General features: G+C 38.8%; 2 protein-coding genes across 3 annotated transcripts in view; both read right to left on the reverse strand.

Moving 5' to 3' along the window:
- The window catches only part of ANKRD44 (ankyrin repeat domain 44), a 325,239-nt gene that overhangs the window by 68,145 nt on the left and 229,437 nt on the right, over positions 1 to 27,657 (reverse strand). Inside the window, 4 exon segments of the mRNA XM_036857992.1 lie at positions 19,877 to 19,988; positions 22,966 to 23,046; positions 24,675 to 24,815; positions 26,181 to 26,249. Of these exon segments, the coding sequence (XP_036713887.1) occupies positions 19,877 to 19,988; positions 22,966 to 23,046; positions 24,675 to 24,815; positions 26,181 to 26,249 (403 nt within the window).
- Positions 2,672 to 4,190, reverse strand: LOC118898071 (1-acylglycerol-3-phosphate O-acyltransferase ABHD5-like). Of its 2 annotated transcripts, XM_036857994.1 has the most exons (2): positions 3,394 to 4,190; positions 2,672 to 3,206 (listed from the first exon to the last, which is right to left on the reverse strand). In XM_036857994.1, exons 1-2 carry the CDS (start codon positions 4,167 to 4,169, stop codon positions 3,143 to 3,145), a joined length of 840 nt encoding a protein of 279 aa, XP_036713889.1. In that variant the 5' UTR covers positions 4,170 to 4,190; the 3' UTR covers positions 2,672 to 3,142. The 2 variants fall into 2 exon arrangements, with proteins under 2 accessions (XP_036713889.1, XP_036713888.1); XM_036857993.1 differs by having other exon boundaries at positions 2,848 to 4,190.

Here is a 27,657-nt window from a genome sequence, read left to right on the forward strand (position 1 = left end):
AGTCAAACTGCTGAAACCTATAGATAAGAGAAAATCTTGAGGGCAACCAGAGAAAAAAAGAAAGATTACATCCAGAGAAACAAAGAATTATAGCAGATTTCTCATCAGAAATTTTGTGAGCCAGAACCATGGAGTGACATTAGGAAAGTACTGAAATAAAAAAAGTTGTCAATACAGCATTCTATAACCAGTGAAAATCTCTTTTAAAATGAAGGGTGAACAAAAGGGCTTTTTAAGACAAAGTGGGTTTTCTCTTAACAACAGTGTATGAGTTTGATACTTGTTCCACATCCTTACCAATACTTGGTATTTTCTTTTTCATTGGTCATTTTGGTGGGTGTGAAGTTGTAAGCATACTGTAGACAGAAGATATCCATGTTCTAATTCCCAGAACATGTGACTATACTACCTTACATGGCAAAAGAGAATATACAGATGTGATTAAGGTTATGGACCTTGAAACTGAGAGATGATTGTGAATTATTTGGGTGAGCCTAACCTAATCATGCAAGTCTTTAAAAGTGGAGAACCTTTTTCACCTGTGGACACAGACAGATATGACGATGGAAGAAGGGTCAGAGAGATACAACATTGCTGGTTTTAAAAATGGAGGAAGGGGGTAGACCCAAGGAATGAGGGTAGCCCCTAGAAGCTGAAAAGGGAGGGAACTGAGTTCTTCCCTAGGGCCTCCAGAAAGGAATGCAGTGCTATTGACACTTTGATTTTAGTGCAGTCAGGTCTGTGTTGGACTTCTAACCTACAGAACTGTAAAGTAATAAATTTGTGTTGTTTTAAGCCACTAAATTTGTGGTAATTTGTTATATCACACTAATACAATAGAACACTAATTTATGTTTCCCTAATGACTAATAGAGTTGAACAACTTTTAATGTATTTATTGGATATCCTCTTTTCTGAAGTGCCTGCTCACACCTTTTGCCCATTTTTCTATTGGGTTTCCTATTGTTTTCTTAATGGTTTTTAAGGCTTCTTTATATATTCTATAAGAGTTCTGTACATATTCTGGATACAAGACCTTTTTCATATCGCACTCTGAAGGTTGCCTTTACACTCTCCTAGTGGTGTCCTTTAATGAACAAAATTTTAATGTTAATATATTCCAATATATCCAATTTTTCCTTGTGGTTTATTATTTTTGTGTCTTATTTAAGAAATCTTTTCCTCTGAGTCATGAAGATGTTCTCCTATGTTTTCTTCTAAAAGCTTTATTATTGTAACTTTCACATCTAGATTTGCAATTCATCTTGAATTGTTCTGTAGATGATAAAAAAATTCATTTTCCCCATATGCATATTCAATTAAAATTTAGTGAAAAGACCCTTTTGCCACGTTTATCATAAATCAGGATACTATATGTGTGGATCTATTTTTCAACTCTCCATTCTGTCCCATTGTAAGTTATCTATCTTCACTCCAAAGCATTACTATAGCTTCATAACAGATTTTGATATCTGAAAGTGTAAGACCCCAGGTTTTTCTTTTTTCAAGACTGCCTTGTATATTCTTTGCCCTTTGCATTTCCATATAAAATTTTAAATCAGTTTTTCAATTCACACACATATACAAAGCCCTACAGGGAGTTTGATGAGTCTGTGTCAGTTTGGGGAGAGTTATCTTTACAACATTGAGTCTTAATCAATGGAAAGAATATATTTTTCCATTTATTGAAGTATACTTAATTTTTATCTGTAACATATTATAGTTTTATGGAATGGGCATTTAATATATTTATGCTACTGAAAATTGTAATTGTTAAAGTAGTGTCTTTTTAAAATTTCATTTTCTGTTTGTTGTTACTGGGATATAGAAAAGCAATTGATTTTTTTTTTTCCCTCTAGTTCACTGTTTTTATTTACATAACCACCTTTCTCCTAGACAAGCAACATTAAGCAAAACATAAGGCAAAGATGACTTGCTGGTGACCATCCTATTCAACTTTCTTTTGCAGAGGGTCTTCTCAGTAGTAGCCAGTTACCACATGGAGCTTTTTCACAGTTTCAGAGAAGCTTTCCTTGTATTAAAAACAGCAAGAAAGTGCTACACTTGATGGTAGTTACTGTCACACAGTTCAATCAACCTTACAGAATTTTTGTAATATAACTTCAAGTATGTAAGTTATTTAATCAACACAAAACTCTTAAAAAAAACAAAACAAAACAAAACAAACCCCAAGTACTAGCTGACTTCTGGTGCCATGAGATATAACAGCACCACCGATTTTTATATTTTAGTGGTAAAAATGTAATCCAGTTTTAGCACCCGTCTACAAGAGTTAGATGAAAATATATGATTTGGCTTACTGGAAGGTAACAGTCTTAATGACCCCTCAGTGAGGAAATCTGTTCCTTCGGCTGCATGCTGGCTCAAAGAAAAGAATAGCAGTATTAATGGGGGAAAACAGGATAGACTTTTAGTTAAGGCTTTTCAGTACTTGAAATACTTAAGGATGGATCACATTTAAAATGGTGAACATGGCTTTGCAGCCTTAAATAGAGAACAGAGGAAAATCAGAAAAATCAATGCTAGAAATCAACTCCCATCTTTTTAACCAAAACCCTGTCTCAACACTCCATTTCAAAAACGAAGTGAAGCATTCTAAGAATGTGACAAATTTTTACATAAAAACACACCGAATTTTGTTTAACTCTATCAGTTATTAGACAAGGTATATATAAGCAAGGAAAATAAGGTGCACCTTTACATTATATAAAATAATAAACCCAGAAATCACTTTTTAAAATTGGCAATACAGACTGCAATATAAAAAATACTTGATATAGCAAAGTTAGAAATAAAAATTTCAGTTGAAAAATTACAATATTTCAGTACAGCAGAGGGACAAATAACCTTTTATTAAAGCCACTAGATTTGGAGACTCTTGTATATTTTGATTTTGGAGAAAGGAAAGTCATTCTTCTAGAAGGCACTAACTGGTTTAAATGTGCTAGCAGCTTCATAAAGAAAACATGGGGAAAGTACAGTCAAGAAGACTGCCTGGTTCTCATGTGAGATTCCTTACTCTGCATCGCAGACTGCAAATTATTGCTGAGGAACTGTATTAGCCATGTGCATTTCCCACGTCATCTGCAGTGTGCTCAGTCCACAGTGTCACAGATCTCCTTCACTTTCTGGTTAAAGTCTTCTGGTTGATCTGCATACACATAATGCCCTGCTCCAAGAACGGCTATTGTCTTCACATATGAATGTGGTCGTAATGACTGGATGCTGGTGCCAGAATTGCCATCTATGCAGGATCGGGCGCCATAGATCACTGAAACTGGAATGTCAGGGTGCATTTTACCAATTCGCTGCAGCATTGGTCTTTTTGCCCATCCATAAGGGACAGTCATATTTCTGAATGCAGTCTCACCACTGGGAGTCTGGACATTACAGTGGTAAATGTATTCTGTCACAGTATCATCTGCAAACATTGAAGAATACTTCCGTTTGAAATCAGACCTTAAACACTGTACTAGACTTAAACCAAAGGGTCCTGCAATCCTGAGGCTGGCTGAAGGGTTAAAGGGAGTCAATGCCGCTCCCAAGGCTCTGATCCGAATTGGAATTGGTCTCTCTTCATCAGCAAGGTCTGGTCGCTCAGGAAAACCCCAAGGCTCCACTAAAATGAGATGACTAACCCTGCTTGATGGGTACTTCAGTGAGTAAGCAGCAGCCAGGAACCCACCCAGGTTGTGTCCAAGCAAAATCATTTTGTCCAATCCTAATGCACATCTCCACTCTCCAATGGATTCCACAAACTGATTCTCTACTTCTTCTGCATCATTGTCAAATCTGGGTCTACTACTTCGTCCAAAGCCCAGCAGGTCAAAAGCATAGACAGGTCTATTGGTGCAAAGATCTCCAAAATTCAGTGCCCAGAGTCCAAGACCTCCTCCAAAACCATGGAGGAGGACAAGTGGAGTCTTATTTGAAATATTATGAGAAAGCTTCAGTGTCCATATTTTATTTCCATTAGATATACGAACAGGTCCTTTTTTGTATGTGCAGGGGACACATTTTAAAAATTTCTCTTCAGCTTCTTTAAGGTGTGATGTTGACGTAGGGCACCACGTGGGAAGCCAACCAGTTAGCCATCCTGACTTCTCACTAGCGTCCGCAGAGCCCACCTCCACCTCCTCTGCCGCCATGGCCGCCGTTGCCGCGCGAGCTTCCGGTCGTACTTCCAAGGCAGCTGCCAGGCCGACTGAGCAATTGATTTTTAACATATTAACCTTATATATGGTAAGATAAGGGCATTTATTTAGGTCATCTTTAATTTTTCTTAATAATGTTTTATAGTTTTTATAGAAAGAGTTTACATAACATTTTAGATGCTGATGCAAATTAAAATATTTTTGTAAATGATATCTTTAAAAATGTGTATATCCTATTTGTTTTGTTGCTGGTATATAGAAATATAATTGTTTTTTGTATGTTGACCTTATACCCTTATCAATCCATCTTTTTTTGTTGTTGTTTATAAATTTATTTATTTTTATCTTTGGCTGTGTTGGGTTTTTGTTGCTGCGTGTGGGCTTTCTCTAGTTGCACTGAGCAGGGCCTACTCTTCGTTGCGGTACACGGGCTTCTCATTGCGTCAGCTTCTCGTTGCGGAGCACAGGCTCTAGGCACACGGGCTTCAGTAGTTGTGGTTCGTGGGCTCTAGAGCGCAGGCTTAGTAGCTGCGGTGCACGGGTGCACGGGCTTAGCTGCTCCGTGGCATGTGCGATCTTCCCGGACCAGGGCTCGAACCCGTGTTCCCTGCATTGGCAGGCAGATTCTTAACCACTGTGCCACCACGGAAGTCCTTCAATCCATCTTGAATTGAGTTTTGTATGTGGTGTGAGGTAGAAGAAAAGATTCATTTCTCCCTATAGGCATATGCAATTAACCTGCCACCTATCTTAATATCTGTAACTTAATTACATTTGCAAAGACCCTTTTACCACGTAAGGTAACATATTCAACGGTTTCAAGAATGAGGGCGTGAACATCACTTGAGGGCCATTCTGTCTACCACACTTTTATTTCCTTTTCTTCCCTTATTTCACCAGCTTGGACTCCCAGTCCAATGTTGAATAGAAGGGGAAACAACAGGCATATTTGTCTGTTTCCCACTGTAAGGAAAAAAACCTTTCAATATTTCACTGTTAAGTATGATGTGTGCCATAGACATTTTGCAGATAATCTTTATCAGATTAATGAAGTTCCTTTCCATTCCTGGTTTGCTAAGACTTTTAAAAATCATAAATGGACACTGAGTTTTACCAAATATTTTTGCTACATTGATGGAGATGTTTATGTGATATTTTTCTTCTTTTTCTGTTAATGTGGTAAATTGCCTTGATTAATTTTCTAATGCTAAACTACATTTGTATCCCTAGAATACTCCCACTCAATTATCTCAATTACCATGCAGGTCTCATCTTATTCAGTACATTGTTGCATTTAATTTGCCAACATTTTGTTTACGATTGTCAGTACTTTTGAATGGGCGTTTTCAGTCTAAAAAATATTCAGCCTAAAAAAATCTACCTTAAGCAACATAAGAACTGTAGATAACATTAAAAAAAGAATAGATCTTTAACCCCAAGCCCTTTATATTATTCTGAATCTTGTCTACAGTGATCTAACCACATAACAGTTCTGTTTGCTTTTATCTAAAGTTTCTTTGTGATATCTTTATCTAAATGAAATGAAATATGTTGAGGGTTGAGATAAGACAAAGAATCTTATAGAAACCACATACTTCCAACAGAAAAGTTCTTTCATTTATTGCCTGCATTTTTGGCAATTCACAACATATGCTGAGTCCATTGGGATGGAGCTGGGTCCACTTTATAGTAAGCAGTACCCGGTATAGTATATGTTCTCAATAAACATGCAGTGAATTGAAAATGAAACCACCAGATGGTGCCACTGCAGATGATAGTCCAATTTTTCGTTCAACAGTAAAGAATGTTATCTTTTTAAGTACTATCTGGAAAAATGTCTTGGGATTGTAGTTATGCATATACTAATAACTATCTACTCCGTCATCTCATCCTTGACACTGCAGGTCTCCAAAGTCACCAAATATTTAAATCAATGTGGCTTAAAGTTAACAGAAAAAAGCACTAGAGTTGAACTGGGGGATTCAGAGAGATGTTCTCTCTACATTTAGACTGTGAATCTTTTGTATTTTTCCAGCATTTAATTGTTTATTGCCCTGTGTTCTGCAAATTAAAACCTTTTAAACAGAGAAGGGATACCATACAAGATGAAAAGAGATAATGGATAATTTTAATGAAAATTAAAGTAGCCTAGATTTTGTCAGTCTGCTTAATTTTTTTTACCTCCCAGGGCATTATTAGTTCATTGATAAAATGTGAATGCTTATCTACAAAGACTTTGATTATTAGAGAGTCTTTATATAACTCTGGGGCTTAATCACCACTGTAAGTTGGCATCTAAAACAAAAAGGCAGCAGGTCTCCTGGATTTCATACTATTTAAAATGTATTCAGTCCCCTATCCATTATCCACCTATCTATCAACAAAAATACTCATCTGAGAGCTAATTCAGTTGAAGTTCTGCACTGCAAAACATTTGATTGCATTAAGTGACAGACATATTGAAATGGTGACAAGTAGTCAATCCTGTAAAATATTCAGGGTCATGGGTGTTACATTTGATCAATTCCACTTGCTGAGCACATCCAGTTCTTTGTGTATTACCAAGCAAAACAGTAACATTGCCCTCATGTTTCCATGGTGACTTCTGAGAGCAATTCTTAAGTTTAAGTAATTCTCTTCTAGATGATATTCTTAGTTTACCCTAAATTACATTATCATTGTGTTAATTTACTTTCTGCCTCAGCACAAGGTGAAATTTATTTGCCTAGGACAAGGGAGGTTATATTTGAGAGGTAGGGGTAGGTTGGAGAGGGATGTAAAATCGGAGGGACATGGTAATATGATTAAAAACTGCAGAAAAAGAGAAAAAAGGAAATACTAGATTTGAACACACTTTTTTTTAATAATTAAAAAAACTATGTGATAGTAGAAGTACCCTGCTTCAGAAAGGCATTTTGCTTACCTGGTCTTAGTCCCCACAAAAGCTGTGTAAACCAACATAAACGTATCTTCAGTTACCATTTTTAATGTTAAATTACAGTATAAATTACCCATTCTAAGCATCAATTAACATTTTAGTGATTCTAGCTCAGTCATTAAAATATACAGCTTTAAAGAAAATTTCTACTGATTCAATTAAAGCTAATCTTGGTGGGATTCTGAAACTCTAGCTAAACACCACAGACTACTTCTGGCTAATGAACATTAAAAGAATCAACGCAGATTCAAGTAAGTGGGTAAAGAAAGCTGTTATTATTTTAAGCAAAATTAAAACAGATGGGAGAGACTGACACACATATATTCAGATGTGTGCCTGCCTCACATTTAATCTTTTATGAATGACTGATCCCAGATGGTAATGGGATTCAGGAGCACAATTTGAGATACAGCATCCATTTTCCTTTTACTCCAATGTACGATGTCAGTTACAACTTTTCTATTTAGTGGATGATGCGAATATCATCAAAAGGAGAGAAACCATCATGAAAACTTCTGATATTCTGAAAATGACGTGTTGGTCAATTGGTCTAACCAAGTCCAAACATCTACCCACATTCTCCATCATTCAACGCATTTCAGGTTTGGTGCTACTATCCCACATTCACACAAATGGGGAGGGGAGTGGCGGTGATGAGACAAGAAATCTAGAGAGACAAACACAGCAAATGCATTGCGTTGACGAGTGTCGGGTAATCTCTCATTAACCACTGAACCCAGAATGGGATGTGCCCTCCCCTGAACTCTCACAGCATAGCACCTGTACTCTTCTGGAAGATCACATTTTATTTTGGATAATGATAAAAATAACAAAAATACAAAATCCTAACAGACCAACAATACAGTTGACCCTTGAACAACATGAGTTTGAACTGCACAGGTTCAGTAATACGTGGACTTTCTTCACTAAATGCATACTACAGGACTACACGACCTGCAGCAGCTGGCTGAATCCTTGAATTGGGGGGAAAAAATGCTATGAAGTTGTCACTCTATGCTAAATGGCTTCCCAGTGATCAAGCGAATGTTACTGTTTACTATTAACAAAACTACTTTTCCAAGTACAGAATGGCCCACAGAATTTAAATCCAGTGATGTTATCACTTAGGTTATAGGGATCTGCTCATAAGAGAAAATAAATCTTAGTTATTGCTGAGTGGTTTGGTTTTTCTAAATATTCCTTTCAGCTGTTACAGATGGCTGGGCCTCTACCCTTCTTTGGAATCTCAGAAGGGCTCTTTGTTCTTTGTGGGCACCGTCACCCCATGACCTGGAGGCACAGGTGTGTATGTGAGCACTTAGTCTGATTTAAAAATGCTCGGGCCTCTACATTTTCTATTACTGAATGAGGGTCAAGAAGGGAAGTGATTATCAGAGGGACCTGGTCTAGACCTCACAAGCCAGGAGGCCTTGGCGGCTGCCAAGAATAAAGTGTCTTTGGAGAAACAATCTTGCTGGGAAGTCCCTCCCCCTCACTCCCACCCACTCCACCCCCAGCTGGAAAGGGTCATCCCTGGCAGCTGCTATCATAAGAAGAGTGAGGCCAAGCTGACAGCAGCTGTTACAAACATACTGAACAGAGATTTCAAGAGGAAGGCTGGGCCCAAGTAAGAGTGCTTATATGAAAATACGTGAAGTCCAGGGGTCAGTGCTGCAGATTTCCAATAATGGCACGTACTTCAGAACTGTAGCTGGGGTGGTTTTACCCCTCACAGGATGGGGAATGCTATAAGGTAGTTCTGTTCTCCTGACAGAAAAAGAAAATGCAGACTGCCTTGCCTAAGACTTTCCAGAGAAATGGATGACACAGACATAACTGATACTGGTACTGTCTGAGGTCCTCCTGCTTCCCTTTGACAAAGCTGAAACACTGCTCATCTCAGTGATATCTTGTTTGGACATCACTGTCTTGGTTGATGTGAATTCAGATCCTCTGAGACAGCTTTGTCTTTTAAAGTCTGGAGTTTGCCAGTCCTCCAGACAGTAGAGCATACGGTTAAAAGCCTGGGATTTAGAGTTAGATAAATATGGATTTGAGTCCTGCTTCTATATCACACCAACTGTAAGACCCAGGGCAAGTTACTCCATTTCTTTGTACTTTAGGATACTCATGTGTGAAACATGGATTAAAAACAGGAGTTATTTCACAGTGCTGTTGTGAGAATTAAATGAGATGATGTAGGCACAGGGTCTAGCCCAATATGCTTACAATAAATGTCCATTATTATGACTTTATTAAAAATAGGCATGGTTGTTAAACTTGTCCCCCATGAGAAAAGGCTTTGAAAGAGAATTAGGGCTTTGTTTTGCGTGAGGGATTCTTTCAAGGACCGAGGGTCTGTTGACCTTATATTGTTGGTCAAAATTCCATGAAATTTGGTGCCATAAAGTTCAGAACCCACTCAGGTTCCAGAAAGACCTCTGGATGGGGTTATCTATAAGGCCATTTGACAGATGAGCCTGGACCTTGGAGAGGATTGAGGTTAGAGATACAGATTTGGAAGTTTCTTCCAGGGGAAGTTGAGTGGGCTGCGCTGTGCAGTGGAGCCATTTTTCTAATGGCTAATGATGTTGAACATCTTTCCAGGTGCTTATTTGCCACTTGTTTATCTTCTTCAGTGAAATGTCTGTTAGTGTCTTTTGCTCACTTTCTAATGGGTTTATTTATTTATCTGTTGAGTTTTGAGAATTCTTTATATATTCTAGATACTAGTCCTTTCTCAGACATGTGGCTTGCAAATATTTTCTTCCAGCCTTCAGCTTGTTTCTTCATTCTCTTAACCGGGTCTTTCACAGAGCAAAAGTTTTTAATTTTGATGGAGTCCAATTTATCAGTTTTAAGTATCAGTATTAAGAACTCTTTGCCTATTAAGACTTTTAGTTGGTATTAAGACTCTTAGTCTTAGATCCTGGAGATTTTTTCCTATGTTTTATGTTTTACCTTTAAGTCTATGATCCATTTTGAGTTCACTTTTGTATAAGGTGTGAGACTTAGATTAAGGCTCATTGTTGTTTGCCTATGCTGTCCAACTGCTCCAGCACCATTTGTTGCAAACTCTACATTTCCTCTATTAAATGCCTTTTGCACCTTTGTCAAAATTAGTTGGGCATATTTGTGTGTGGCTATGACTGGGTTGTCTATTCTGTTCCACTGATCTATGTATCTTAAGACTGCCAATACCTGACAATCTTGATTACTGTAGCTATAAGTCTTGAAATTGGGTAGACTGATTTCTCCCACTTTTTCTTTCTCAAAATTGTTTTAGCTATTCCAGTTCCTTTGCCATTCCATATAAAGTTTAGAAAAATATTACCTCTATTATAAAAAACCTTGCTGTTATTTTGATAAGAATTTCATTAAGCCTACAGATTAACTGGGGGAGAACTGACATCTTTATTATGCTGAGTCTTCCAATCCATGAACATAGTCTCTCCATTATTTTATATCTTTTTTTATTTCTTTCATCAGCATTTTGTAGTTTTCAGCATATAATCCCCATATTTTATTTTTTGGGGGGCAGTTGTAAATAATATTGTATTTTTAATTTGATGTCCACATGTTCATTTCTAGTATACTGAAATGCAATTGATTTTGGTATGTTTGTCTTGCATCTTGTGACCTTGCTGAAATCATTTATAATTTCTAGTTACTTTTTCTTGATTCCTTGGGATTTTCTATGTAGACAATCGTCAGCTGCAAAGAGGAAAAGTTTTTTTTTTTTTTCCTTTCTGATCTTTATGCCTTTCACTGCTTTTTCTTGCCCTGTTGCCCTGGCTAGAACTTCCAGCACAATGTCAAGTAGGAGAGGTGAAAGCAGACATCCTTGCCTTCTTCCTGATTTCAGGTGAAAACATTTAGTCTTTTACCATTAAGTACAATGTTAGCTGTTCTTCATTAAGTTGTTAAATGCTCTTTACCAAGTTGAAGAAGTTCCCCTACTTTCCTTTTTTTCTGAGAGTTTTTTGAAAATTGTTAATGGGTGTTGAATTTTGTCAAACATTTTTTCTACAGTGTTTGACACAGTCATGTGACTTTTCTTCTTTATCCTGTTAATATGATGAATTACATTGATTGATTTTCAAATATCAAAATAGGCTTTCCTGGTAATAAATCCCACTCAGTTACAGTATATAATTCTTACCGAATTCTATTTGTTAATATTTAAGGATTTTTTTGCATCTATATATACATATACTTCTTTTTTTGTACTACCATTGTTTGCTTTTAGTATCAGGGTATTAGCTTCACATATGAATTAAAAAGTGTTCCCTTCTCTTCTATTTTTCAGAAGAGATTGGGTAGAATTGGTGTTAATTCTTCCTTAAATATTTGGTAGAATTCTCCAGTGATACCATCTAGACCTAGAGATTTCTTTTGGGAAAGTTTTAAAATTCAACTTTTAAAATAGTTATACACTATTCAAACGATCAGTACTTCATATTGGTAAATTGTAGTAGTTTGTGTTGTTTTATAAATTGGTCCATTTCACCTAAGTTGTCAAATTTCTTTGCATAGAGTTATTCATAATATTCCTTTATTATCTTTTTGATGTCTGCAAGGTCTGTAGTAATATACCCTACTTCATTTGTTGATTTTTCAAAAAACCAGGTCATTGTTTCATTGATTTTCTCCATTGTTTTCTGTTTTCAGTTTTATTTATTTATGCTCCCATCTCTATTATTTCCTTTTTCTGCTTATCTTGAGTTTATTTTGCTCTGCTTTCTTCTAGATTCTTGAGGTAGAAACTTACTGAATTGAGACTTTCCCTCTATTCTAATGTAAGCATTTAGTGTTACAATTTTTTTCAGCACTAATATGTGTCCCCAAATTTTGATTTGTTGTATTTTCATTCAGTTCAGTGTAGTTTTGGGGATTTCCCTTGAGATGTTCTTTGACCCGTGGATTATTTAGAAGTCTGTTGTTTAATTTCCAAGTACTGGAGATTTTCCTGGTATCTTTCTGTTATCGATTTCTAGTTTTACTTCATTGTGGTGGGAGAACACACTCTATATGATTCCAATTCTTTCAGTTTTGTTGAGGTTTGGTTTATGGTTCAGGATATCATGGGCACTTGAAAAAAATATGCATTCTGTTGCTGGGTGGAACAGTCTATAAATGTTGATTAGGTCATCTTGGCTGATTATATTATTGAGTTTTTCTATACGCTTGATGATTTTCTATCTAGTTGTTCTATCAATTGTTAAAAGAGAGGTGCTAAAATCTCCAACTATAATTGTGGATTTCTCCATCTTTTCAGTTCTATCAGTTTTTGCTTCATATATACTACAGTCTGTTGTTTAGTGTATATACATTTAGGACATGCTCCTTGAATAAGTTCCAATATTTATTGGGCTGCTTTCCTGATATCCTTTTCCTTGGGCCCCAGCTGGACTGCCTTCCTACCCTCCTCAGGCCTGCCTAATGGGTCTGTAATTGTGTAGGAGGAAAAGAAGAAAGGAAGGGAAAGAAGGAGGGAGGGATAGAGGGGAAGGAGGAAGAAAGGAAGGAGGAAAGGAAGGAAGGAAGAAAGGAAGGAAGACCAGATAAACTTCTTTTAGGCTAATGTTTAAGTTATATTCTCTTTAAGAAATCTTCCTTTCTGCTACATCGAGTCCTTAAAGCTCCCATATCAGGAGCAATGATTCCTCTTCTATGAATCCCTTAGTGCTGACTAGCTATTTATAAGAAATTACAGGAAGTGTGTATACATGTGTGTGTGCGTGTAATTTTAATTTTGTAGATGTCTTCATACCAATTTGACGCATCAGTACAGCTTTTTAGATCTTGAAGAAAAAAAAAATAAAGGAGAGGTTGCAATAAAATTTGGAGTTGGTGTTGGGAAGTAATCAAATCTACAGAAAAGGCCACGCTACAGAACAGTACATTTTCATTTTCTCTCTCACCTGTGGATTCTATGAAATACCTTCCTAACAGGATAGTCACCATAATACTTATAAACTAGCATTTAAGTTTTATCACTAAGTCAGGCTTTATCATTCACAAGTGTGATTCATTTTTTCAACAATTTGGTACCTGATAAGTGCTTGGCATTACTAGAACCTATGTCTTATAAAGTTGATATTTAAATTCGCATATATTTAAAGCGTAATAGTTTTTTTTTTTCTTTAGAGCTGAGTGTTAATCTTTCCTAAAATAATGACTCTAAGTGTGTGACTTTGTACTGAACCAGTGAGTCATGGGGTATAATCAAACAATAACTTTATTCTCCCTTTCCTATACCTGGTATAATCTTTATGAGACTACTTCTTTTCCTGCCACCTCAGATAAAATCTCCAACAAATAACAAAAAGTTCTCCAGGCACTTTAGTCACAAACATAACTTCATGTCAGTAATTACAATGTCTGTTATGTAGTAACAAACCCTGAATGCTTTTTAGCACCCAAGCTCCTCTCCGCCTCCCCCAGTGGGGAAAGGAGACAAGGCTGACTTCTCTCTTTCCCAGACTATGGCTTCTCCTCCTCCTTTCCCCTCTTGGCTGCCTCTGCCTCCCTCAGGACTAAAAAGAAGAGGGAAAAGGAGGACACCAAGGGTACAGGGACAATGGTCTTACTGACTGGCACCCTTCTGGCAGTGATCCTCTGACTGGGTCAGATGTTTAAAACTGTCTCTCGGATGCTTATTTAGGTTCTCCAACAACTTCCCAACTTCCCTGGGTGACTGCCCCTCTCTGCTGGTAGCTCACATTCCCCTCTCCCCAACCCCAGGCATCCTACACCTCCCCATACTTCCAGGCAGCCCTCTTGAGTAGCATCCAGGAGAACTCCAGGCCAGCTCTGGCCCTTGGCTCATATTTGGACATTGGGAAACATACACTCTTGACCTATCACTGGTGGGGGTAGAGTATTTCTCAACCACAGCCCTCTTTTTATTTAACTTCCCAGCAAGCAAGCTCTAATCAGAGCCATTCAGTCTTTAGATTCATCACATGCCAGTCCGCTCAGCCCCCTGAAGTGTGTGGAATTCATATCAGATATCCAAGCAATCTCCTTGAAGCTTCTCTCACTGGGCTTGGGATCAGGATTTCTCCCGCGCTATAGGGGCAGGGGAGTGGTGATGGGATGTGAAGCAGAACTATCTCCAAAGAAATCTGCTCTCTGATCTTCAGCCTCTTAAATGCGCAAGGGGGCCATGGGTTGAAAACTAGTATCTGACTTTGAAATGTGGGGGCAATGGCTCCACTGTCCTGAGCACTCGACTGAAGGTGAAACTGAAATTGTTTATTTTAATACATCCTATTGAATGGTTCTTTCATCAGTTGCCAAATTCATTCATGGTAAAGCCAAAAAAAATTTCTTTTTTGCTCTATTACAAAGAGATAAGTGGAACATTTTGTCCCAAAATATTGTCTACTCCAATGTTCTGAACATAGACTCACATCCAAATTCTGATTCAAAATTTGTGGGCTTATATTTTTATTCACAGCAGTGAGGAGGCTGCCGACAGCAGCAAAGTATCTGTGCCCACGCCTCTGCTCCCTCCCTTAATGAGAGTTCCCTATAAGATTTTATGTTTCTCTTCAACTGAATTAACTAGAAGAAAAAACAAGACTAGCATTGTTGAAGTTTCCACTGCCCACTGGAAGTCCGCCTGCTGGGAGGTCATGTTCACCCCCAGTTCCATCTCTTAGCAGAACCTCTGGGGACAGAGAAAAGCCATCAGAGACTTGTTTGGGGCTGGGGTTCAAGTTCACGGGGTTTTCATCGTGTCCTCAGCTGACTGCTAAGTAGCTCTCCTTTTCTTTTTTTTTTTAAACCCCTCTTCTATATCCTGCTTTCTCAGTCTTGAGAAGCTTAATTAGACACTGCCAATGTGAGTACATCTTATACAAAGCCAGGGGGTAATGGTTTCCTAAAGCCCTATGATAAATACAAGACACATTTAAAAGCAGCATAATTTCAGTGTTCAGTTGCCCAAGATACAACTGTCTTCGGAGAATCCCAGAAATTCCTAGAATATACACACAGGGGCATTTGTCACCCCCATAATCTCTCCCAGTTGAAGTTCAAATTAGCTCGTAACAGTGAAAGGGAAAGAAGGTCCCAAGGAAGCAGCCAAATTCCAAGTGATTTGGCATGGTAGAATCTTGGACTGAGTTTAATCAGAGGCCTAGAGTTTTCAAACAATCTCTAAATTTCCATAGATAATTTATGTAATTATATTGGCACATACATTTTTCCATTTCAGTAACAAAGCCACAAAGATCTTTCTTTCATAGACAAATTTTTAATGTTGTAAGAGAAAAACAGTGTGCCCATATAAACTCACAAATTCCAAATAGGGGCACGACTCTGATTTTTCTCTCCAGAGTCGGTAAGAATGCATTCCAGATAAAGGAAAAGGGAGGCACAGAGCTCTCCTTTGCCAACTCCCTTCCTCCACTCAAACATAAGTTTTATTCAGACACAAGATGCTTTATTAGCCAAGTCTCCTCTGCTCCGCTTTGATATTTTGATCCCAATTGAATATGACTGATGACAGCTCTCAGCATACACTTGTGGGCAGATTTTTGCTTGCACACACGGAACGTACATCTTTGATCAAGACCAGCTGAAAACACTGGCCTAAGTAGCCAGACTTGGCAGAATTCTGAACTTCTTCTATCAAGGCTAAGGGGTTCACCTTACTTTCTAGAAGTTTTTTGCTCATTGCGTGAATTCAATAGTACTTTGTATAAGGGAAATAGAATGAAAACAACTTAAATAATTTCTGTTCCTTTTTGATTATAGCAAAATGGACTGAACACAAAGGACGGTTTACAAATTCTAAGCTTATGATCACAGACAGGAGCCGTAAACCACGAATGCCAAGTAAACACACACTAAGAGTCAAATAAAATATGCATCAAAATTAATGATATGTGTAATCACAGTAATTGCTCTCTGGGAAAAGAGGCAAAAGACAAATTTTACCAACCTCACAAATCAGCTGGCTCTGATGCCACCCATCTTTTTTAATCCTACTCCTACTCCAAAGCACAAAGGCCCTGGTCTGCTATGGGAGGCCCAGGGGCCACAAATACTCATTTACCCTCTCCACACCTTCCACAGGCCAGAAACATAGGCTAGGAAATGTGACATAAAGAAAGGTCTCCCTGGAATTTACTGGTGGTCCAATGGTTAGGACTCTGTGCTTCCACTGCAGGGGGCACAGGTTTGATGCCTGGTCCTGGTCGGGGAACAAAGATCCTGCATGCCGTGCGGTGCGGCCAAAAAAAAAAAGGTCTCCCTGAATAATTCTTGTTCAGAGGCTCAAGTAAGCCATTCAGAGCTACCAGAATCATGTTTTTCATTGTCATAATTCTAGCATCTAACACAGAGTCAGGACCAACTTGTAAAACAGATAACCCCCTAGGAGGACTGAGGTGTTTGGGTCATGAGATAAAGGAGAAGATTGGCATGGTGGTGGTGAGTCTTAGGAACGTACCTCCTCCTAGTGCATATTGGTTAAGTGGCTTGCTTTCCTAACACCTAGTACTCAAATAAATGGGAGTTTTAAGGAATATGAGTGCACTGAGGTCCTAGTCGAGAGAGAAAGTTAAAGTTAGAAAAGATGCCCTTCAAAAAGCCCACTTATTGTTCAAAAACAGTCCTTATTTTCATCACAAGGAAAAAAACTTTTTCTTCCTTTCTCTCTCTCTCTACTTCCTTCCTTCCTTCCTTCTTTCTCTCTTATCTATATGAAATGATCGATGTTAACTAAATTTATTATGGTACTCATTTCACAATATATGTAAGTCAAGTCACTATGCTGTACACCTTAAAATTATACAGTGCTGTATGTCAAGTATGTAAATAATTTCCAAGAATCATTATTGCTTTGTAAATCACAGTGTTGATCTAATCAAGGGGATAATTTCATTATCATATAGCACTTGTGAAACTTTCTGTAGACAGAAAACCTTTTCATTGGATAACAGAAATAATGGCCCTGAAAGGGCTTTCCTGAAAAATGAAAATAATGTGCCATATATTATTTACATAGAAAAAAGGTGTTATGGGTAAATCATTATCAGAATTATTATACTATGGGATTAAAGATAACTCATCAAAGTACTTTAAAACAGCACAAGTTATCAAGACTATAATAACAATCTTTGAAATAAAAGTTCATATGTCCAATGATGACATATGGTTTTCATAGAGAAAACCAATTAAAGACAGCTGTGTCTTAAGTAAACTTTGGAATGCAGGCTCATATGGGTAGTTACAGTAGTAAACCTTCACTCTGCCACTGATTCACACACACACACACACACACACACACACCGCACCCACCCACACACAAACACTCCTTTCTTTGTGGGATCTAAACACAAATCCTATTTGCTGATAGGTCTAGATCAGCTTCCATTGCTGGTGTTAGAAGGAAGAAGTGATATTGCCTTATATCTTAACCAAGTCCTACCAAGATTTTGCCCTATGTTGAAAAGCTTTGGATGGTGCTAGAGCTTTGACCAGCAATGGAAGGCAGCATGATGTGGTAAAAAAAAATTTTTTTTTTAAATCAGGGATCCTGATTCATGGTCCCACTTCCTCCACTGACCAGAGCTATGACTTTGGACAACCCAGTAAATGCCCCTGTGGTTTGGTTTGTTCATCTGTAAGAGAAGAGATTGCCCCTGGGCCGCTTGTGATTCTACTTTAAATTCAACTTATAGAAGGCTATGACGTCACTGGCTTCCTACAGCTTCCTATGGAACTGGGGGGTTTTAAAATATGTCCACAAATTCTTTGATACTCCTGCCCTTGGAAGGTGGCATCTACTTCACCTCTCTGGATTTTGTGACTGCGGCAATGAACAGATGCCGCAGAAATGTGAACTTCAAGGCTAAATCGTTCAAAGTAATATGGTCTCTTTCTTTTACTTGCTCACACTCTCACTCACACTCTCTCCCAGGGCAGATACCTTTAGCAACCTGAGCCACCAGGTAAGATATCCAGCTATTCTGAAAACACCATACTAACTAGAGAAAACCGCATAAAGAAACCACATAGAGACGGAGAGAAAAGCCCAAGGAACGTCAGCAATTCGATTCTTCCTACCCACGTGATTGACAAATGAGAGAAGAAGCCTTTGAGATTATGCCAGCCCCCGACACTGTAATCTCATAGGATATTAACTAGAACTGCTCAGCTAAGCCACACCTGAATTCCTGACCAGAAACAAAGACAATAAGTGATTAGTGTTGTTTTAAGCCACTAACTTTTAGGGTAATTTGTTATGCAGCCACAGTAACGGGAAGAGGAACCATGATGGAATTAAAACTGGAGAGAAAAAAAATGCCACCCCCAAGATCAAGCAGAGAAATCTTTAGCATCCACAAGAATCTCAGGAAAAGCAGACTTGGAAGTCTGCAGAAATGATGAAGGTAGGTACAATTCACCAATAAATGTCACAAAAATCAATACCAGAATAATCATCTTTTTATTTCCAAACTGGGTGATCTTTATGAACATTTTCCCACATTCATAGCTAAAACAAATATAGTAAGAAAGACCCTAAGTGGAACCATTTGAAAAACCAGCAGCAAGGCCAAAGGTAAAGGACCTCACTGGGGCATCGAGTCATTTCTATGTAGGCGCTCACACCATTGCTTGCGGGCTCTCTGCCGCATGCCTTTCTCAATAAACTATGCAGTTGATGAAGGGCAAGTGTTTCACCAAACACACCTTCAAATAACTCTGAAAAGTAGGACTTCTCCTTTAAAAGAACAAGGAAAACAGTTGGAGTCCAGTAAGGAAGGTGGCACCTATCATTGGACCAGAGAAGGTGAGTTTGGGATACCCCGTGTATCCTGGTGAAGCTGAACCAAGGGTGATGTTTAGAAGATGGCAAATGATGGCCTGCAGGCAGGATTCAGCCACAAACCCATGATTTTTCTTTCTAGCCCACCCAGTGTTTTCAAAACAGGAAATTCCACACAAGAAGTCTAGATTTGTAGTTTCTCTTGAAACAGTGGAATTCTAGCAAACCTGGGTCTGCAGTACCATCTGGTCTCCATCAGCTGCAGCTGACTAGCTGTTTCTCCCCTCAGACAGAACATGTCCTCTCTATTTGCCACAGTCCCCACCACTCCCTATTATCCACACCTGGGCTCACTTCACTTGTTTTTTATATTCCTATGCCTGTAGACATTTGCGTTTGCATCTGGTAAGCTACACCAACAGAGGAGTTTCAGACTCCAAATCAAGTGTTTCTTGATCACTAATGGGTTTGAAATTTGGGGTGGTTTAGAAATTCCAGTAAATTCTGCTGTGATACCCTTGCCGATTTCTTTCCCCAAACCACAAATGTGGGACTATAACAAACCCATATGCCTAATGGTTCTGTAAGTCATCTTATGACACTGTTACTGGATATTGGGGTGCTAAGTGTGACTCTGGAAATATATACTAAGCTTATTTGATACATCCAAATTATCTTCAAAATACAAACTGTGTCCACACCGGGGTCTAAAATTCCTAGTCCAAGTTAATGCGGAAAAGAATCAATTGTTAGTCAGCTCTGAGATTAGAATGGGCAGAAATGGAACAAAAAGATCTACATATTGTAAAGGGAAACAATTTAATAGCTTAGCACAGAATATCTTCCAGGTGAGTTCTAGTGGGGACTGAATTAGGCAGTGAGGGCACATGTGTTGAGAGACTGAGACCAGCGTTTTCAGGTTTGGGTGTATGTGTGTTCGTGTGAGAGAAAACAAATCAAGACAAAACAGCTCACCAATTCCAGACACTGTCTGTGGCCATAGGCAGCAGCATAATGTATGCTATTGTAGCCTTCCTTGTCCCGGATAGATGCATTTGCATCATGCTGAAGCAGAAACTCTAGACATCTGTAAGTATAAAGATGAGATGTTATTTCAGAAAACATCTCTGGACCAAAAGGGATAATTAATGTAAATGTTCTCTTATTATGAGTGTTCCACAAAGCACTTTGTGAGTTGAAGTGTTTCTTTAAAAATCCTACAGCAATGAGGGTTTATGTACTGGATGTTTTATGTGTGTTTTCTGCAGCTATCTTTATTTCAGCTTAAATTTTTTTTTTTTTTTTTTGGCCAAGCCACGCAGCATGTGGGATCTTAGTTCCCTGACCAGGGACTAAATCTGCGCCCCCTGCAGTGGAAGCGCAGAGTCTTAACCACTGGACCACCAGGGAAGTCCCCTATTTCAGCTTAAAATAGCCATTCTAGAGTTCAGGAAAAGCTTTAGGAACTAGAGGGTAATTAAGTTTTTTTTTCCCTTCTCATCTTAAGGTACAGAACCTGCCTGTCATCAAGATTACTGCATAATAAGTTTTCGAGCTCCGCGTTCAAAAGACAAGTTCTCAGCATAATAAAGAAGTGGTCAAGACATTGCAATGGGATAAACCTCAAGAGAGGGGGGTTTATTTTTAACCTTGCTACTGGAGACTCTGAGATCAAAAGGTTGGAAAAATAAATAAAATAATAAATAATAATTTTTATAATAATAAAATTTAAAATAATATTTAAAATAATAAATAATAAAAAGCCTTTTCTGACACAGTTGTAATTTTTCTGAAAAAAACACCATCTTTGCAATAGGTAAGAGGAAGGGGAGTGGCACCACCTCTGCTGAAGAGCCCCAGACTCCAAGACACAGGTACTCGGGGACGTAAGGTGTTCTGTTCAGGGCGTGTTGCAAATGGGACCATCCTGCTGGTCAAAGAGGGAAGAACTAGACAGGGAGCACTGTTCCACGATTTCGGTTTTATTTCTGTGACAGTGGGACAAACGTGTCCTCTACAAGGCCAGGCTGATTCAATTTCATACTCAAATCAAAACTGTAAGATTCTAAATATAAGCTTGTATATTAAATAAGACCTCCAATGGAAAATTTCTATAGTTTACTCAAAAACCTTAAAATGACACTTACCTAAGGCAAAAGGAGTAAATAAATCACACACAGAGAGAGATATTAAAACAGACATTTTAATTTCTAGAAAACCTGATGAAAGAGAAATTTTTTAAACCAAATACCTACAGATCACATGATTCATCCATAAAATTCTCTGTAATAAATCAAACTATTATTGGAGTCCTGATATACCAGGCTGTCTTTGGTGATTTATACCTTAAAAGGAAGTCTTTTTTTATTTTTGTAATTAAATGCCCATGGACTGAATCCTAGGTGTGACTCATTTTAAACTGAATTTGGCTCTTGAAATAAAATCACTCAGTAGGAATAGCATTCTAGTGGACACACAATTCCCAGCTTCTGAAAGGATTATACTCTAAAAATCAGTTGATAAATTTAATATGTAATTTGGAAAGTACTGGGATTACTCCCAAAGAGCTATTTAATGCAGAATACAGCTGAACTATAGCTGTCAACAGTACTATTAGAAATAACAACAATACTACAGAACGTGAATATTCTCCACATTGTTCCTAAGGGCAAATGAAATCCAGTTTTCACTGGGAATGCTTGTCTTCTTTACCACCCAGGGCCCTGACTAGTAATTTTGGCACCTAAGCTGCAAACTCAAGAGAGGCACATTAGGTCAGGGGTGTATTTGGACAAGGGGAGTAGCCTTTCATTGCATGAAACAGATCTCCAGCAGGCTGGTCCCTACCTTCCCCTGCCTCTCCTGCTCCTTCCCTCTCCATCAGATGTAGAGAGGACTGCTCTGGCCCAGGGCAAGCTTGCATTTCACTGGAGAAGGGAGCATTTGCTGAGGTGGTTTAAAATTCTACAGTCTTTGAATACCATTATCTTAATTTTGGAATATTAGGGCAAAACCTTTGTTATTCTGATTTACTCACAGCGGTGTTTCCTGTGCTCACCCCAGGAACAGTCAAAGTTATGCCCCCCCAAATTGCACTGGGGCCTCACTTTCTAACCACACCTTTCCACAATGGTCTGGACATGGGAGGAGAGCCCAGTGGGCAGTGGGAAGACCCCAGAGTGGACACGAGCATTCAAGTCACACAGAAACGGGTTCCTCTGACAGCAGGAGAAGAGAATAAGCAAGTTAAGGACTGTGTGTGTGCAGACTCTTAGAGCACTATATCCACTGAGTCTCACGGGGGCAGGACACAAAGTGTGGGCACCGGTTATTCATGTGTTCTTTCATTCAACAAACAGTTACTGATCACCAGCTACCTACTGGGCACTGCACCGGGTAGAGCACAACCTTCTCACTGCCACTTCCAGTGCACGAAGGACTCTCAGAGGAGGAAGCATTAGGGGTTCCCATGTATCCACAGCCCTGGGTGCTGGCAGTCACTCCATCACAGTAATAGCTGAATCTCTGTCAGACACCAGAGCAGGGCAGGTGGGATGAGGGGTGACAGAGCAGCTGTCTGCAGGAAGCAAGGAGCTGTTTGTAAGTTGATGGGTGTCTTCTGGGGAGAAGGGGACAGTACAACTGGTGTATTTCACACCAAAATCTCAAAACATTTATTCATAGAATCTGCTAAATAGTTATCCCCAGGTCACAAAAGGAGAGCCTGAGGCCCTCAGAGGAGGCTTAATATGTCCCCTGAGGCATACTACATGGCAGAGTCAGAAACTGTATTTAAGGTACCTAGTCCTAAAAACTGCTGACCAATCACAGTGATGGTCACGGCAAAGGTGTGTCAATTTTAGAAAGAGTTCCTTGTGTGAAAACAGCATATTTGAAAGATATATTAAAAGAACAGTTTCTTCTTCACCAAAGGCAAGCCCACATCACTTCTGCAAGAGCCCAAGTGAGACCCCAAAATAGTAAGGCTGGCCCACGAGGCAACCCAGAACAGCAGACAAAGCATCAGTAACTACACCTTGTGCTTAAGCTGAGAAGAAACTTACAATGCAGCTTCCTTTTCTTTCAGCTCTCTGGCTCTTTCAAGTTCTTCGGAATTTTCATGGGCGTTTCCTAAGATAGTCTTACTTCTCAGCATAAGGGAAAGAAAAAAAATCACAATTAGTGGCAAAGTTGCTAATGATTTTGGTGCAGTGTATATCTTAACAATTTCTCCCCCAACTCAAAAGAAGTAAGCACTACTGATTTTTCATGGAGGATATACATGGTTCTCCCCAAGGCCATCCAGTAAGTCTATTCTCTCCCAAGGAATCCGACTGAGAACATGACTTTCCTAAAACTTCCACCGAGGTATCAGTGATTAAGACAGCAATCATGCTGCCCGCCCTTCCATGAGTATTCTAAACTCCCCATGGAAAGAGGAAGTGACTAGCTTAAACTTCCCTGTCTCCTACAACATTCCTTGCTACCTCCTTGGTAGTTGAGCATCTCATTTATCCAGGAATAAATGGGTTCCTGAGCACCCTTTATCTGCCAGAACAATTCTTCACCATCCAGGATTCCTCTGCCAGCTCTTAACAGATGAAGTACACTTGTCTCCCATTCTATTCCAAGTGAATAGCATAGAGCTTGGCATATAGTAGATGCTCAATAAATGTTTGTTCAATTAATAACATGCGGCCCTGGGATCCTGAGGCTACAACAGTCTTGCCAGTATTATATGAAGGAAAAAAAGCTGTGTTTTCCAAACTGTGGAAATATGGATCATAATCCATTACTGAATTGTGAAATCAATTTAGCAGGTTGAAGTCAGTAGGTTTTTTTTAATGAAATAAAAGTATATCAAAATGCATCCCACATAGCAAAAGTAAATATGGTTTTATGAAATCTTTGTTTCCATTTTCCATATATATGTATGAAACATATATATGTGAGTGTGTGTACTGGGTCATGATGTAAAATGTGTTGCTTAGTGTGGGTCATTGTCTAATACGTTTGAAAGCCATTGATCTACAAAAAAAGGAGTTAGTACTGACCCAGAAGCAACTCCATAGCACAGGGCAGCAAATAACTCAGTAGTTCTCCAAACAGGATCACCGAAATGTATTCCTATGAAGGAAGGCCTGGTCCTCAAGTCTTTGAGAACAATCTCATAAACTGTGGGCACCTTTTCCACCTTTTCCCCCTGAACTGGTTCACTTAATTCTGCTTTCCATTCCTAGCCACCTAGAATCCAAACATGGTCAGGGTACCCAATTTTCTCTCCTCCAACTCCTGAAAGAGTATTCATGCCCAGGTTTGGAACAACAGTGCCTATTTTAAAATACTGATGCTGCATTTGAAGACTATTAGGATTATGCATAGATGGATATTTTTGACACATGACATATTTATTAGCAAATGTAAGTTTTACAGCAAATGAAGCATGTAAGTGGTGATGATGAAAACCGCAGTATATGACAAAACAAATTACGACAGAATTTGAATGAATTGAAAACCTGGGCTTGACAGCTCCACTTGGCACTCAACCCAAAGAACAGAGAGGAGAAGTAATTGTGCAGTGACACATACTAATCAAACGTAAAGAGAGCAGAATGGGAAACCCGGGGCTAGGGATGAAGCAAGTCTAACTCCTTCAGGTCTGGATGAGAGGGATTCTTCATTCACACTCTCTGTGAGGCGGTATGAAGAAAACTTGGCAACCTCCCCCCACCTCCCCCACCCCGAGAGGAAACAGAAGTAAGGCTGTTTTTACTTTCTATCCATGTCTGATGCAGCAGCATAGTGCAAAGCGGTGCGGCCCCAGTCATCGGTTTCATTAACGCTGGCCCCTGTGGTCACTAATGTCTCAATACAGTGGAAATGACAATTTGCAGCTGCATAGTGCAGAGGGGTCCTGAAAAACAAACAGCAGTTTATTACTTCATTCAGTCTGCAAAACAGACACCCATCATTAGCACCAGCACAGACAGCAGTATTCCTAGGGGTGTTGGCTCTGAGTGTGGAGGCCAAGAGACATGCCTTTCTCTGACTTTATGTTAGAACGAAGGCTACAAAGACGGTGGCTTCAGACAAGGCCACCCACCTGTAGATCTCTCCTTTCTTTCCATTCCTAGTGTCTATCCTGGTTCAGGTCTACATTACTGCTCCTCTGGACTCTTGCAATACCATCCCTTTTGGCCTCCTTTGCCCTAATGCAACTTCCATGTAACTTTTAGTTGGCATCAATGAAGAACTGGATTTTCTAAGGTCCAATACCTACATATAACAAACCTGTACTAAAACCTTCAGTCTGCCCCAATGAACAAAGCCTTGATTTTTTAGTTTGGAATTGAAGACTTTCCCAAGCTAGCCCTGGTCTATCTTTATAAAGTATCTCTCTCTCCCCTAAATGTGTCCAATGCTGTTTCCAAACTGAATGACCTGAGGTTTTCTTGAACATGTCCTCACTTCCTCCACCTTTCCTCACGCTGTTTTCTTCCCTGTACCAGCTAGTATTATGGCATGATTTAGCTATGCATGCAAAGGACAATTAAGGTAAGAAAAGTTCTATCACCCATCCCAATAGCCAAAGGGGCTATAGGAGGCGTGTGTGTGTGTTTCATGTTTTATTTATTTATTTATTTAAATTGGGGTATAGTTGCTTTACAATGTTGTGTTAGTTTCTGCTGTACAGCGAAGAGAATCAGCTATATGTATACATATATCCCTCTTTTTTGATACCTTCCCATTTAGGTCACCACAGAGCATTGAGTAGAGTTCCCTGTGCTATACAGCAGGTTCTCGTTAGTTATGATTCATGTTTTAAATGTGTCTAAAGATTTATCCCAAAATGAAATGTTCAATAAATACAATAAAGTGCTCCAGATCTTGTGACCAAATTCTGGGTTGGAAGGGCTGAAGTGTTCTACTCTGCTACAGACAGAATTTTCTAAACTATATCCATGTGGGAAATGACATATTTTATAGATATAAATATATATGCACATATAAAATATGTAATCCTCCACATGGATAAAGTTATATATATATATTGGAAGGATCAGAGAAACAATTGGCACTTCTAAACAGAAGCAGGGAGAGGAGATTCTTTCCTTGTGCCTTGTGCCTGCTTTGTTGGTGTAGAAGGGGTTTCCTTCTGAGAATGGAATCTCCCCAGCTAGCTTCCTTGTTTACCATGTCAACATAACACGATTTCCAGATGGACTGCTCCCCACTCCTTTTATTTAGGCACTTGAAGCAGAGTTCCCTGTTTACATACCTCCCACACTTGTCCTTTTTATGGAAATCTGCTCCGCTGCTCTGCAAGAGTTTTATACATTCCACATTACTAGAAAGACAGGGAAAACATCATTAAGATGGTGGAAGCCAACTGCTGGGCTATCTTCAGAAAGAGCTGTTTTCTGCAGAGTGCATGCCCAGATGAAATAAGAGCACTAGCTTTAAATTCTGCTAACACAAAAATAACCTGAACACATTAGAGTAATGCCATACCGTAAGGATCTAAAGTTCCCACAATTCCTTTTTCAAAGCTAGTATATCAATACATTAAAGAGCTTGATGGAACATTTTCAATTCCATGACTAAAGAATTTAATGATTATTACATGATGAAACCTTTCAGTGATGGTTTCATCATTTACCCTAAAATTCTCTTTCAAAACCATCAAGAGTTTATGAAACAACCCCTTACACCTATAATAATTTCATGTCACCTTTAAACAGTAAGCCAGAATGGATGAGCATTACCTTTTATCACAGCAGAATGAATTCACTATGATAACCATTTTCGACCCAGACTCTCCTTAATGGAAAATAAAACAGCAGCACTTCCCTGTCTTGGTAATCTAGGTAAATGAACGTGCAGAACCAAGGCCGAAAATGATGTAATGGAGCGTAGTGATCTTCCAAAGCTTCTTTGTCATTTGCAGAAGCAATAAATCATGTTTAGTAGAGAGAAAAGAACCCATTGAAGTGAATTTTCCTATTGAAGGGCATATAGCTAAATACTAATCCTAATAGGGGTTTCAGACATGAATCCAGAATGGTTTGTTGCCACTTTCTGTACAGGTCTGATATTTTTTAAAATGGGGGCATAAAAAGAGACACTCATCCATCATTGTTCTAAACTTAGGATGCTAAGAAGTGGCCTAGGATTTATGACTTTATTATCGTTTAAATAAGAAAATGATCTCATTAATGATAAACGTGCGAATGGCTCTCCCCACCCCACTTCCACCCTTTATAGCCACCTTTCACAGAGAACTAGCGACTAGTTTAAGTCATAAAATATAAGAACATTATGAGGTCATTATGTGTTGGTGTAACATGTCAGCTGATGTAAAGCACCTGTCTCTTTGAGCCAAAGGATCAAAGACAGAGACAGATCCAAGTTGTGTGGCTCAGGAAGTTCATACAATTTGAGGAAATGGGGTGAGGAGAAGGAGGTTCTTTTTAAAAAATAATAACAAAATTATGAATATAAAACTAGACACAAGACTTTGGAAGGGAGCCATGCAAATAAAGGGCCCTAAAGCTTCACAGTCAATCCACCTCTGTTAAGTAGGTAATACCTTTGGTCATATACAGCTGACACATGGAGAAGCACTGCTGTTCCTTAAGACTAGGAAACTGATTAAGAACCAACACCTTACCCAAACGAGGCCATCCAAAGGAAACCATGTTTGGCCAATGTGTGGTCATATATCAACAATATATTGATCAGAGCCTTAATCTAAC

This window comes from Balaenoptera musculus, chromosome 7, assembly GCF_009873245.2.
Source record: "Balaenoptera musculus isolate JJ_BM4_2016_0621 chromosome 7, mBalMus1.pri.v3, whole genome shotgun sequence".
Taxonomy (NCBI): domain Eukaryota; kingdom Metazoa; phylum Chordata; class Mammalia; order Artiodactyla; family Balaenopteridae; genus Balaenoptera; species Balaenoptera musculus.